This window comes from Haliaeetus leucocephalus, unplaced genomic scaffold, assembly GCF_000737465.1.
Source record: "Haliaeetus leucocephalus isolate CR32 unplaced genomic scaffold, Haliaeetus_leucocephalus-4.0 Scaffold577, whole genome shotgun sequence".
Taxonomy (NCBI): Eukaryota; Metazoa; Chordata; class Aves; order Accipitriformes; family Accipitridae; genus Haliaeetus; species Haliaeetus leucocephalus.
In genome coordinates, this window is record NW_010973013.1 from 3,360,168 (window position 1) to 3,373,947 (window position 13,780).

Consider the following 13,780-nt stretch of genomic DNA (forward strand, 5'->3'; position numbering starts at 1 on the left):
TCTGTAAAAGCCTAGAAATATAATTAAAACCTCCTGACAACCTCTGTGTTGTGGCAGTATTAAGTGAAGTAACCTTAAAATCGTGATGAAAAATGCTGCATAGATGTAGCAAAGGAAGAAGCAATCTTTTTTGATGTCAAATGAGATGTAAGCCTTGATGGAACAGAAGCATTGTGATGAGACTTGGGAAAGTGTGTGCCATTTATTGGATGAAAAACAGATTTTTGTTATCTTTTTTTGGTGTGGAGTGTGAGTCTTTTGTCTGTTAAGAGGTGTCTTGTGGACATACTATTATCAACAACAAAATACAGGAAAGGATGAAATGCTTTCAGTTGGATTCTAGAATATCCAACAGAAACTTGGAGATAGGTGGGGTTTTTTTTCTCTCTTTCTCTAGAAGAGCACACTAAGCCTAATATTTCTTGTTATTGCACAGAATTCAAAGCTGATAAATAGCCATGGTTTTGAAAAGAGAGAAAAAAAAGGGGGGGGGGGGGTATCATTTCCAAGTTCAAGAAAAGTACTTGTGTTGGTTTTCAGTTATATTAGCTGAAATTTTGTTTGCTGTTTTTGTGATTTAATTTGCAAATTTAAATAACTGTCTTGAAACAAATATTTCATTTATGTTCTAGTGTGGTTTCACTAGTTATAATTGTTTCTTGTTATCTTGACTGTGTTGCCTTAGATCTGTGGTGGAAAGTTTTGCCTTCCACCAAAAAAAGTTTTTTTCCTTCCCCTTTTGGCTGTGTGGCAGAAACAAGTTATTCAATGTTGTCATCTGTTGTTAGATTACACTTCCTTGGATTTTTTAAATTTGTTTCCTTTCATGTTTTCTTTTTTTGTTTCCTCAGTCAAGCTTTATGTTAAAAGCAACCTGTCATTTGAGTTCATTATTACTTGGGAGCATTAGGCATGGCTTATAGTTGCATTATCTTAACGTAGCCCTTTCTATTCAGCAACTGTGTATGTATTCTTACCATACAGGAAATTGTTATGTAAAATGTGGCATGAACACAAACCTGTCAGCTTTATATTTGTGGTTGGCAAATATAAGAGGGGGAAGATAGAACGGTACTAGGAAGGTCATGAGATGTTAGTCTAATTAGCTTGGTTTTGGCAGAGGAAAATTGTATCATGCTGATCTGAGAACTCTTTGAACTTGTCATTGTTGTGGACAAAGGAGGAGAAAAAAAAAAAAGAATAAATTAGAGCTTTCAAAATGCCTTTGACAAGTTCTTATCCAAGAGGCTGTTGAACAAGCTGAGGGAGTCGTGGGATAAAAGTGAAGGGACTGTTTATGTAAAAGGCACAAACAAAAATGTTTTAATCTTGGCAAAGGTAAGCTCAAGAGTCCAGAAGCTGCACTTGAGATATTCTCTAATGATCGGGATAGCAGCTGGCTAGTGAGGTGGTGACACAAATAAGGACCAAACTTCCAAACTTTTAATGGAAACCAAAATAGGCTGACTGATTGGGCAGAACAGGGATGGTTTGGATTTTAATGAGAGTAAGTATAAAGCAATGTGTATAGAAAGAAAGAATGTAATCTGCCTGTGTTTTACAGAGCTTTACGTAGATTCAGAAAGGGTGTTGGGCATCTGTGTGTCAGATTGAAGACAAGTCTCTGTGCAGTTAGGTTTTAAAGATAAGGTATGGTGGCATTATAGAAACTGTTGCTGCTGGTCTTTTCCAAGTGCAAAATTTAGTAAGTTTCAGAAGTGATTCCATGTGTATATATCTATATGCCAGAATCATTGATTGTGTAAGGACCTCTTTGAAGAGAAACTAAATGCTCTGGCTTTAAACGTAAGCTATCAGAGGGCAAGGTGGGATGTAATGTAGAGGATGAATGTGAATTTTGCACATTCTTGCATGTCTGAGAGTGGTCATCAAAAACAGAGAAAATAGTTTTTATGCTGGAAATTTTAATGTGGAAATCATGCAGTAGTCTGTAGCTTAAGCAGGTTGGATAAAACCATCAAACCCTGGTTTCCTACCCCAGGTGAGAGTAGTATTTTTCTAGATTAAAATTCACTTTTATAATTGGATAAACACTCCATATGTGTCTTGCTTTCTTCCTACTACTTTCTTTAAGTGAAGAAAGGGTGCTTTAAACCAGAACCTCATGCAGTTTTACAGGTAATAAAACTTGAAGGTATTTTGAAGGTATTTGCAACTCCTGTCTTCTTATGGGCTAATGCGTGGTGATATTTTGATAATTGAGAAGTAATAAATAGGTTTACAAATCTTGCATATCACCTGGGAAGTGAGAGGACATAACATCAGAATAGTACAACCTGTTGAGTGTTTGCCATGACCATAACTGCTAAAAGACCAAGCAAGTTAACAGTAAGAACATGTGGGTATACTTTATGGACAAGTTCTCAGTGAATCCTGTCTTATTTTTGCTGAAGGAATTGTTTCCAGATTACAGGACTAAAAATGACCAAGTTACTTGGTTCCTGTGAAGAGGAACAAGTTGGCAGATACTGCCCCTAGTTTCAGTAAACTCTGACAGAGGCAGAAGATGCTTTGTGGGGAAGACTTGCAGATGGGATTTCTTCCTTCTGTAATCCCCTGGGGAAGGTAGGCAAACATCTGGTTAGTGGGCTTGTATTTAGGCTGTTAAGCCGTTGTATCAGGTGTCTTTGGGTTTTGTTTTGTTCTTTTTTTAATACTAGAAAAAATCTGGTCTTTACAAAGTATGTTTGGTCACCAGTTGCTGCTGGTGCTTCTGAGAAAACAGTTCGTGATGTAGGTCTTAAGTCAGGTCTGCTAGGTAAATTGTAGGGATTTTTAATAAACATGGCAATGTATCTGCTGTGACAAGATCACATAATTCTTGTTATTCCTCCAAACCATTTGACAGAAGCCTGAAAGCTAGAAATTGTGCTCAGAAACACCAACAGGGATCAGAATTGGACATTATTTGGCTATTATGACGTTTCTTATACAAATCTTGTTCTGCGTTCCTGCAGTAGGTATCTTAAGAATATTCCTGTCTACTTCTCACAAGCTCTGTATACATGCTGAAACTTAAATGGATATTTTAGAGATTCCGCATGTTTCCTATCCTTTTTGGAAATAAAGCACCATTATGGGTTAGTAACGACACTCTTTAAATGTATTTATTAAGGCAGTAGTTGAGTGGATAAATGTAGAGGTAGGATTCTTCTCTTCTCTTTTTCATCGATTTTGTTCGGTATAATAAGAAGGTCCACTGGAGTGGTGTGGGTAGAACACTTTCTGCAAGAGAAGGACATTCCTTTTGAATTTTTTATGTACAGAAATGTACTGCTACCTGTCCAGGGGTCTCCCTCTTGTGTTACCTTAGACAAAGCCTTTGTTTCTTGAGGGACTGTCTTTACTACTTAACTGAGGCAGTGTACCATACAAACCCCTGTGTACTGTTTCCAGTGTCTAGTGCTCTCTGCAGAATGCTACATGGTGTAATGTAGAGATTACTGCTTTCAAAATGACAAAAAAAATTTTGTCATTTCCAATGCAGTTTGCAAATGCAAATGTTCCTGTTATTGAAACTGATGCATTTTTCTGCCAGTAAGCAAAACAGTAGAAATAATGTGGTGAAAGCTGTCCCTTCTCTGCTTGCGTGTCTCTAAATGAAGTTAACTTTCCTGCTGACGCCAAAATATTGATAGATAGCATGTTAATGTGATTAACCAGAAATGAACAACAGCATATAACATGTGGAGATCTCTGAAGGGGGCAGAGTTCTTCCTTCGTAGTCCTAGTATGACCAAAGAACACTGACCTCTCTGGCATTCCAAAATGAACAATATCTGACTTCTTTGTTTAACTGCGAATGCAAAGTAATGCAAAATATGGAAAGATGGCAATGTTAACTGATGCAAAAAAGAAAGCAAGAAATGTATGAAAGTTCACTTACATTCTGGTGGGGAAAATATAATTTAATGCTCCATCACTTCTCATCGAGATTTATGCTTACTTTCAGCACTTAAAGAATATTTATTTCACTATTAAAAAAAAAAAAAAAAACAAACCAAAAAAACCAAACCAGAATGTTAGGGAGCAGCAGCAAGGTGAGGCTGAAGGGAAGGCAAGCTGCGAGTCAATGGTGACAACAAGGTACGTAGAGACAGTACCCTGATTGATAAGGACACAGTCCCCCAATACCTGCAGGAGGCAAATGGTGTATCTGATGACAGTAACCAGGTTCAGCCAGCAGTCTGGGTCTGCAGGCAAGTCTATAGTGATGATCTGGGGTGAAGCAAAGAAGTCAAGTCAATGGGTCACAGTCTGGATCAGTGGGGTGCATGGCCAGGCACAGGCACGGCTGCAGTATAGCTCAGGTGAGAACCAAGGACAAGTGCCTTAGCTTGAATGCAGCTTTTGAGTGAAGGCGAGGAGGCCCCAGACAAGGTTTCTCACACCTCTTTATTACACAGCTCTTCACAATGGTCTTCACTGGGAAGATTTGCCTTCAGGAATCCCGAGTATCTGAAACCAGTGGAAAAGCCTGGAGCAAAGTAGACACAACCTTATTAGAGGCGGATCAGGTTAGCAAACATTTAAACAAATTGGACACATGCAACTCCATGGGACCCAAGGAATACGCCCACAAGTGCTGAGGTAGCTGGTCAAAGTCATTGTGGGACCAGTCTTGGTTTTCTCAGAAAGGTCATGATAGTTGGAGAAGGCTTCTAAAGATAGGAGTGACATTTACTTTCTTCCAATCCTCAAAAAGGGAAAAGAGGACTATCCAGGGAATTACAGCTTGGTCAGCCTCATCTTCATCCTTGGGAAGGTGATTAAGCAAATAATCCTGTAAAGCATTGCTAAATGTATTAAGGGCAGGGTGGTGACTGGAAGTAGTTGGCATGGATTTATGAAGGGAAATCATGCCTGACCAACCTGACAGCCTTCTACAACAAATTGACTAGGTTGTTGGATAAGGGGAGAGCAGTGAATATTGTTCATCTTGACTTCAGCAGGCTTTTGTCACTGTTTCCTATTGTGTCTGATGAAGTATAGACTAGATGAGTAGACTGTAGTGGACTGAAAACTAGCTGAACTGCCAGGCTCAAAGGATTGTGATGGGGGCATGAAGTCCAGCTGGAAGCCAGTCATTAGTGGTGTATCCCAGGGATTAATACTGGGGCCATCCTTGCAGATACCCAAAACATGACACAATCCTGGGTAGCTGGCTCTAGCTGACCCGACTTTGAGCAAAGGGGTTGAAGTGGTTGATGTCTGGAGTGCCTTCCAACCTCAAGGATTCTCATTCTGTGATCCAGGGTTGCACAGCTGCACAGTGTCGATGTTGGCCTTGACCACAGGCAACTGAACTCTACCAAGAGTGGGGGTTTTTTCCTACAGTGTGCGTTTTTCCTACTTAATACCTGTTCTTTTGTAGCCTACTGGATGCTTTTTTTATGGCGCAGGGAAAGGATTAATCTCAAAGTAGATTCTGAGCTTCGACATACCTACAGAACAGATGTTGGCATTTGTGCTTGAAACAGTTTCACTCCAATGCTGTTCATTAGATACCCCAACTGTTAAAAACTACAGAAGCATGACATAGGCTAAATATCCTTGCTTTTTCAGTTCATGTGTTGCCCTAGTTTCATTTGTTCTTCTGTCAGGAAAGTTGGCCAATGGATACAGCCATAGAGAAAGGATAGATAGAAACTGCCAGATAAATGTTTTCATTCTAATTAGTGAAATAAAGGAATTATAGACCATGCCATGCTAATCATTGTTACAAACTTCTTACTTAGGTTGAATTTGGTTGAAGCTTTTGTGGTGGATCCAGAACTACGTCAGTGCCTTCAAGAAGATCTCTTACGTCGCTTCCCAGATCTTAACCGTCTGGCAAAGAAATTTCAGAGACAAGCAGCAAACTTACAGGACTGTTACCGAATGTATCAGGCTATTAATCAACTGCCTAGTGTTGTAGAAGCACTAGAAAAACATGAAGGTAACACTACCCCTGTCTATTTTCAATGTCTTATAATACACAGATGATACAAAGAGATAGTGTGTAGATTTCCAAAGATTACTTTTTTCCTGTGTACTTTTGTTGCAGGAGGCTAAAGCTTAAAGACATTTGAATTTGAAATGAACTGAAATTCTGAAATGCCAATCAGATACTTAAACATAGCCAAATCTTTACATGAAAAAGTGTTCCAATTAGTGTGTAGCTGAAATACTTGAACTGTTGGGTGATGGTCTGGTAATCTTTGACATCGACTTGTCTCTAAGAATTCTTGACCAATTGCATGTGTATTATGACCTTACAAGATACCATTCATGCAATATTGTTGTGTTCCTTTTGAAGACACTTTGCACTTTGGGTTGTAATTAAACACAAAAAAAACCAGTTTAAGCATTATCGGTGTAATTTGAATGGCCCCCCCCCCGCCTCAAATCATAATGCTCCAGTATTTAATAAGAGTAACATGGCAGGATTTCTTCTGATCTTCTTTAGCATGAAGCTTCAATGCTATGACAAGCAAGTCTAGAAAATACAAAGGTTGCTATTTCTTTTCCTTTTCTATGTGTTACCAAGAAAACGCAGAGTAAGACAGTGTCAGTGTAACAGGGGGGTGATACAATACAGCAATAGCAATCCTAGCCTGTCCGATAGCATATTTTTGTAGAAGCCCATTAATTTGTTTGAAAATCTCTTTGCATAAAGCAAGCACCAAAGCCTTAAAGACAAATATTTTTTAAAATGGTATGGTTACAAAAATATCTATCCTGTATTTGAGTAGACAGTAACATTACCCAGTATCTTACACTTTTCTGTAATATAGTTTTATGACTTCAAGTAATGAGACTTACCTTCTAAAATATTAATCTTAAATTAATTTTTGGTTGCTGGCTGTGTTATTTCCAAAAGCAGTTAAGATTTAAAACTGGGAAGGAACTGACAGATAAATTTTTTTTTTTTTTTTTTTAAAAAAGAGCTACGCCACGCTTTAGGTGCCTCAGTCATGTCCCTTTGGCTTTTCCAAAGACTCTGCTTGTTTTTGCCTTGGCATGGAGCTCTTGGATTTCCATCTTAAACTGATGTATTAGTTCAAACTGCTTGCTTCCTGCCTTTACTTCTTTTTCTATTAGTTGTCATTTGGCTCAACAGAGTTTCTCTGTCATAACATTGGGGTAGGAAAACAATTCCATTTTTAGAAGTTTTGAGGAGCAAGCTGTGCAAGGCAAACTGCTAAGCTCACCATATGGAAAAATTAATAGACTGAAAAAGGTTCTTGCTGTTTTACACTTGAATCATTCGGCCTTAGTAGGGCATACATCAGCGGTATATCTAAGATAATTTACAATAGGTGAAATGCGTTATTTTTATTTTTCTTTGTACTTGTACGCACTTGTTTAAAGTACAAGAATGGTTGGTAATTTTGAATGTATGTGACTGATTCAGACTGGATCTGATAATTTTCCTGTTTAAGACTGTACAAAATCTGACTTTCCATCTCTTGATGGTTTAAAAGAAAGATTTTTGACAATTCTGAGTATCTGCCAGTTTCAGAACTTTCTTTTCTTGTGAATGGTTATGAGGAGATAGAGCATGAAGTGATCAGCAGTGATTGCCTTTCAGTATGAAGCATTGCTTTTTTGAGATGCTTGTTTTTATGGATGATGAAAGCTGAGGAGGGGGGTAATGAGTGAAGATGACTTTTTTATTTTTTTAGACATAAGAAGCCTGCATAAGATGGGAAAGGACTCTGAGTCATCAAATCATTTTGCTGTTGCTGGCAAAAGGGACCAGTTGTTCATTACTCAAATTGCTGGGGCATAAAATCTAGGTACTTACAAGATGTCTGTCTTCAAGAAGCTGCTGAAGCGTCTTCCTTTCCATCTCAGACTGACATTCTAGTTTAAGCATGTAAATATGCAGGATACCGGAATTGTGTGCTGGGTTCCAGGTGTATTTTTACCATATTGTATACAGTGGCTGGAATACCCCCTTACTGCTTTTGGAAACGCCTCTTACTGCGTGTTCCATCACAGTTCTTTCCATGACTGTTGCACTGGTGTGTTATAACCATGTTGTGATTGAACTTAGCTGTTGCCCATCCTTTGTCACTTCCAGCTGATTATTCCTCTACTCATAGTGGAAATTCGTTTATCTATCAATGCGTCATCTTGCTTGCTGCTAAATTTTACTTTGTTTCTATTAGCCCAGTTTTCAAGGTCAGTTAGTTATGTTCCTGATTTATTTTGTTCCAATTTCATCTACTGATATCTTCCACTTTGTATATTTTAGTGAATTTTATAAACAGTCTTCTTTTGTGCGTTAATATTATTAATTCACACATTTTAAAAAGATAAATGCTCGTATGAGCCCTGAAGGAACTGTATTGCTGATGTCCTTCCAGCTCATTCATCTCTTGCAAGTCGGTGATGTCCTCTTTATCTGCCTTCTGATCTTTGTATTAATCATGAATCTTGCATCTTAGCATCCCAAGTGACACTGTATTGAATGCTTTAGAAGAGCCCAGATTAGGTCTACAGATTTCCCTTTGTCTTAGGCATTCAGTTATTTCAGACAGATGTTGCACTATACAGGTATCATCTGCCTCTAATAAACTCATACTATATTTTATCCCAATTTCTGTTTTGCTCCTTGTTCTTTCCTCATCATTTTTTCTAAGACCTTTTGTAATATCAAAATGGCTGGTTTAAGTGCACTTAGTCATAGAGATTTGTCTGTGAAAACATATAGTGTCCTTGATAGAATAGTGTCAGTTTTCATACTTCTGTAACTGTATAAAGGTTTCAAGTTTGAAGATTAGTGCTTGATTTTAATTTCTATACAAAGTTTTAAACCATATTAATAGTAAAGTCTTTAATGCATGTAATAAACACTTATCTGTGCTTCAGTAAGTAAATTATGGTTTAAATTAAAAATTGTACCTGGGAGCAGATAGGCTTTGTGATCAATATGCAGCTCTGCTTTTGACGGTACATAGATCTATTATTCTTTCTCTCAACGTTTAGCTTACATGCTAATAATGTTGAGTAGGTGCAAAAGTGGTTGTTTTTACCCTGCATCTTTTATATGAGTTTCTGAATGCAGGTACAAGACAAGTTGGAGTCTAATTTAGAATTTTTCAATGGTGTTTCTTGTTCATATTCTTTTAAGGCCAAGCGTTATGCTTTTAAGAAAAGCATACACATAGCACTTCTATAAATCCTCAGTATTCACTGACTTCACTATTTTACTTTTTTCAAGCATTGGATACTGAATATGAAGGTGGATTGCAAGTGTAAATCAATTTTGCAATATATCAGTTTGAACCATATCATAAATATATGTAAATACATTAGTATTTTATTTACTTAATAAATCAGTATTTTCTAATTTTTGAATGTGGCATCTTCCTATGGTGTCTGAAGATGTACTCTTCAAACTTAAATAATGAAATGGTATCATGAAACTTTCCTACTTAGCCGTTTCAAGAAAATAAATTCTAATTGCTACTTTAAGTTCAAACACAATCATTTTTCATTAATTCAAGAATACTGAAGATCATTTCTTTGTGTGTGCCATGCACTCTGCCACCTGGTGCACTGGGAACTGCTAAGTCCACTCTGAAGAAGTCCTCTTCTTTTCTGCTCTTCAGACTCTGCATTCTTTACTACCTCCTTTTATTTTCTAGGTTGGTTTAGATCTGTCTTCTTACAGGAGGGGAAAGAGCAAGCAAGAGATACAGAATAAAAAGCAAGCTGTACTTTATTTCAGATCTCTCTTAATTTTGAAGATTTTTAGACAGCAGATGACTCCATTTTGACAAGTTCAATAATCTCTCAACAACATGTAATTTTTTTTCTCTATTAATAGGTAGTAATCAGTTAAGAGCTTTAACTTTGAAAGCTTGGGGGAGTGGGGAACTAAAAAGGCACAGGAGGAAAAGGAAACAAACGGAACTTTTTCTTTCTGCTTGAGTTATGGTGCTGAGAGAAAAGAGAGATTTCCTTGGGTAATCACGTCCTCACTCTGTGACTTCTATAAGTTTGTACGAAAATGTTTCCTAGGAAAGATTAGGACTTTTTCCCTAGTCTGGTAAGAGATTGGGAGGCTCTGGAATAGCCAGAGCTTAATTCTGTGTTTCTCTGTTCGTGCAAAGCCTTGCCTGTAAACATCAGAGGCAAATATTGTAATTCTGTACATAATCCAATGACTATAAGCTCATAGCATTGGATTTTTTTTGTAGCTTTTTGTGTAAATCATATAGTCAATAATGCTAATCTTTCTGTGATTAAGTTGTATATTGAAGTGGCTGCAAAGATGTAAACATTCATTTGCTGACAGAGCATTTTCACAGCTGGCTGCTGGATAGGTGCTTATTTGTAGGCCTGAAGAAAATACTTCGTTCACAGAATTGGCAATATCCGTGCATGCTAAGTTAACCATGAACTGCATTTTGCGTTCAATGCTTACAGTGTTCTGTGGACTGCCAACCAATATGTGTGCTATGCAGTTACACTTGGTGCTACAGATTATCTGTGCTAACAAAATAAGTTGGAAAAGACTAATTTAATTTTGGTGACTTCCTGTTTAGTGGAAAGATGAGTGACTATAAAGATCTGGTTAAAGTAGATGGTCTTTTCTTAAGGAAAACAAAACCAAAAACCATACACCTCAATTTCTATTATGTTCATCCTACTAAATGTTCCCAATTTTTGGTAATTTTGAATTAAGAAAAATTAAAAACTCTCAGTGTGGATGTTGATACACTTCATATCTTTAAAATTGGTTGCTGTAGAATACACTTTTTGCTAAAGCCATTTCAACTTTTTACGAGCGAGAATAGGTAATGTACAGACAGCAGGTTTGCTTTCAAACTGTTGTTTGTCTGTAGTTTTACTCATAGTAGAAGGGAATTAATATCACCAGATATGAACAAAGATGACGGAATAGGTACAAGCTTAATCAGAATATAAATTGAATAATGCCAATTTTAGAAAAAACTATGTGTGTGTCAGTGAAATAGTCATAACCAATCTTAATAAAAATTAACCAGCTGTATAGTTGTGCTGTTTATCTTGGATAAGTGAATTCTGGTAAAGTTGTGGGGTTTTGTGAATGATAATTTTTCTTGTTTGTTCTTAACAGGAGCTCACCAGATGTTGTTGTTGGCAGTGTTTATAACACCTCTTAATGATATCTACTCTGACTTCTCAAAGTTTCTGGAGATGATAGAAACAACATTGGACATGGATAAGGTATGGGCTGGTGTGTGGGAGGGGGTTTACTTAGCAATTAAAGTTTCTTGCTGAACTTTGCAATCTGCTCTACACTCACTAAATTTAATTGATCATCTATATTAAGTAGTTAGTGATAGTTTAGCTGTGGAATATGTGAAGGCTGTTATTAGTATAGCATTTCGATATCAAGAGGATATTCACCCACTGTCTGAAATTATCTAGCCAATGAAAAAACGCTTTAGGTACATGGGTGCTGTGGACCTGAAACTATTTTTTAAAAACATCATCAGTATTAAAAGTGGGAAAGTTATTCTGTCACTTTTCTGCTTGTTCATGTTTTCAGTTACTGTGATATATCTCCAATCTAGAATGTAGCCAGAATATGTTTATTACATATTTCTCTGCTTCTATAAAGTTCATTAGACTTGGTTCTGTTTGGTGGGATTAAGTCTTCATAACTAACAGTTTGCCTCTGAAAAATGATTGACTTGGGTATAAAGACTGACTTTACTTTCCAGTGTAAAGTTATTTCTCACTAGAGAGAAAGCTACTACAATTGTCTTAGCCTTGCATCTACACTTGCTTATAAAATATTACTGATGATAGGACTATGCTTGCAAGAGAAAACCGGCATTCTTTTCAGAGGAAAAATTGGCCAAAGAAAGCTGGAAGGAACATTCCTGTTCCTTAAACCTGTAGTGGAAAGGAGACGGGATGAGCATAAATGACCGATTTGTCATTGTTTAACATTGAACGCTTAGGACACAGGCAAAAACATGAACCATTGCTTAACTGGGTGAAACAATGCCAAGGTTTTAAGTGAGTTTTGTACATAATTTTTTCCCATTATATTTGTTAGAGAATTGGTGAGACACATTTTGACATGTACATGCTTGGTTAGAAACATATTTAATGTTCCTTTCTCAATAAGATGTTTCAGTCATTTTGGAAAACTTGGGAAGCTTTTAGGATTGTCATAACTGTCAATCTCAGCTGACTGTAGAAATACGAGATCTACCTAACCATGTGCTAGGCATGGTAGTAAGGGCAAGGTGTTGAACTTTTGAAAACTGCGGTGGCTTTAAAATTTTGAACATGCATATTTTTCTCCAAAGGCAGAAGCACCGCGTTTTGTCTCTTTGTATTGTGTATGCATTAATCAACTGCGTTTTACAGTTTAAGGATTGACATGTTGCTGTAATTTGTGATATATGCTAATGAAGAAATTTATAGCTTTATACTAGTTACAGACCATCTGTTGATGCAGTTTGTATGCCCTGGGACTCTGTTTTCTTTAAAACTAACAGCTGTTCTAAGCCTTGGCCCTTCATAGTCCAGCTCTTCAAATTTGTTTCAGCTTCTACTTCAAAAATGTTTTGTTGTCCTTCCAAACAGAATAACAAGTCAGTTATTTTTAATCAAGTCTCATAGAATCTAGTGTGTTGGATTTGTTTTTTTTCTCCTTCAAGATACTGGAAAATGGCTATAGATAAGCCGACGCTGGTTTTACCACAAGAATAAGCCTTGTCCGTATGAATGTTAAAACTTGAACTTTGACTTGAAATTTCTCTTAGGTTTTTAGGGAGTTCAAACAAAATACCTAGCTCTATTCTGAGTGTGATTGAAGGACAGGTTGTCGTAGCAACTAAATTATGTCAATAATGTATTCTAATGTAAAGAGAAACATCCAAGTTCAAAAAGCGTGGGATGTGGTTATTCATTTACCTAGCTGTAATAAAAGTTGAGAAACTGTCACTTCCATTCCACAGAATCATAAGGGGCCTTTGAAAAACCGTCTTACTCCAACCTCCTCCTCAAGTCAGGGCAACTTCAAAGTTTGTTAGCGCTATCGGTATATAGTATTTTGGTTTGAGTATTAAGAGCACAGCCCGTTACAGAAGGACTTGTTTTTCAGATTAGCTAGTTAGCTTACCATAGTCCCAGAGTCTGCAAATTGTTTGCTGTCACCTCATTCATTTGAGCACCGCTTGGAAGTGTGACTCACTTGGGTCTCATTTCATGTAAGTAAACATATGCAGGTATGAAAGTGTTGTCAATGCTGTGATGTTAGTCTGCTGCTTACCACATTAAATTTTGTACTTTGAACATTCATTTCAGAGTAGCTCTGAGCAAAAACTTACACTAAAAAAAATGCAGTGTTTAGCAGAAAAAAAGGGAATGTCTAGCTGCTGCTTATCCATATTGCATTAAGGGATTTGCTTTTGTTATAACCCTTTGCATGACTCTTGCCAGTAAAAGGTTATATGTAGAGTGAGGTTATATATAGAGTGAAAGTAGTAGCAAGAGTGTTCAGACCAATCTGTTGCACGTGTCTGTTGCATTCCTTAATCTCTGAAGCAAATTTAACATTTGTATTTAATGCAGTACTGAGTTGTAATTTAGACTTAAGTGCATTTCAGTGATCAATATATCAGTGAAATATCACAATAATGATGAGTATTTTCATTCTTTTTGGGGGAGATGAGAGGGAAGTGAGTTGGGTTCGGTGGTATTTCCTTCAATTTTTCTGGTGAGGTGTAGCCTTAGTGGACTATAGCTGATGGTAGATTCA

At 37.0% G+C, this 13,780-nt stretch overlaps 1 protein-coding gene across 1 annotated transcript in view; it reads left to right on the forward strand.

The window, feature by feature from the left end:
• The window catches only part of MSH2 (mutS homolog 2), a 55,497-nt gene that overhangs the window by 22,652 nt on the left and 19,065 nt on the right, over window positions 1–13,780 (forward strand). The window contains exons 7-8 of the mRNA XM_010577761.1: window positions 5,760–5,959; window positions 11,117–11,226. Of these exons, the coding sequence (XP_010576063.1) occupies window positions 5,760–5,959; window positions 11,117–11,226 (310 nt within the window). The remainder of the gene's footprint in view (window positions 1–5,759; window positions 5,960–11,116; window positions 11,227–13,780) is intronic.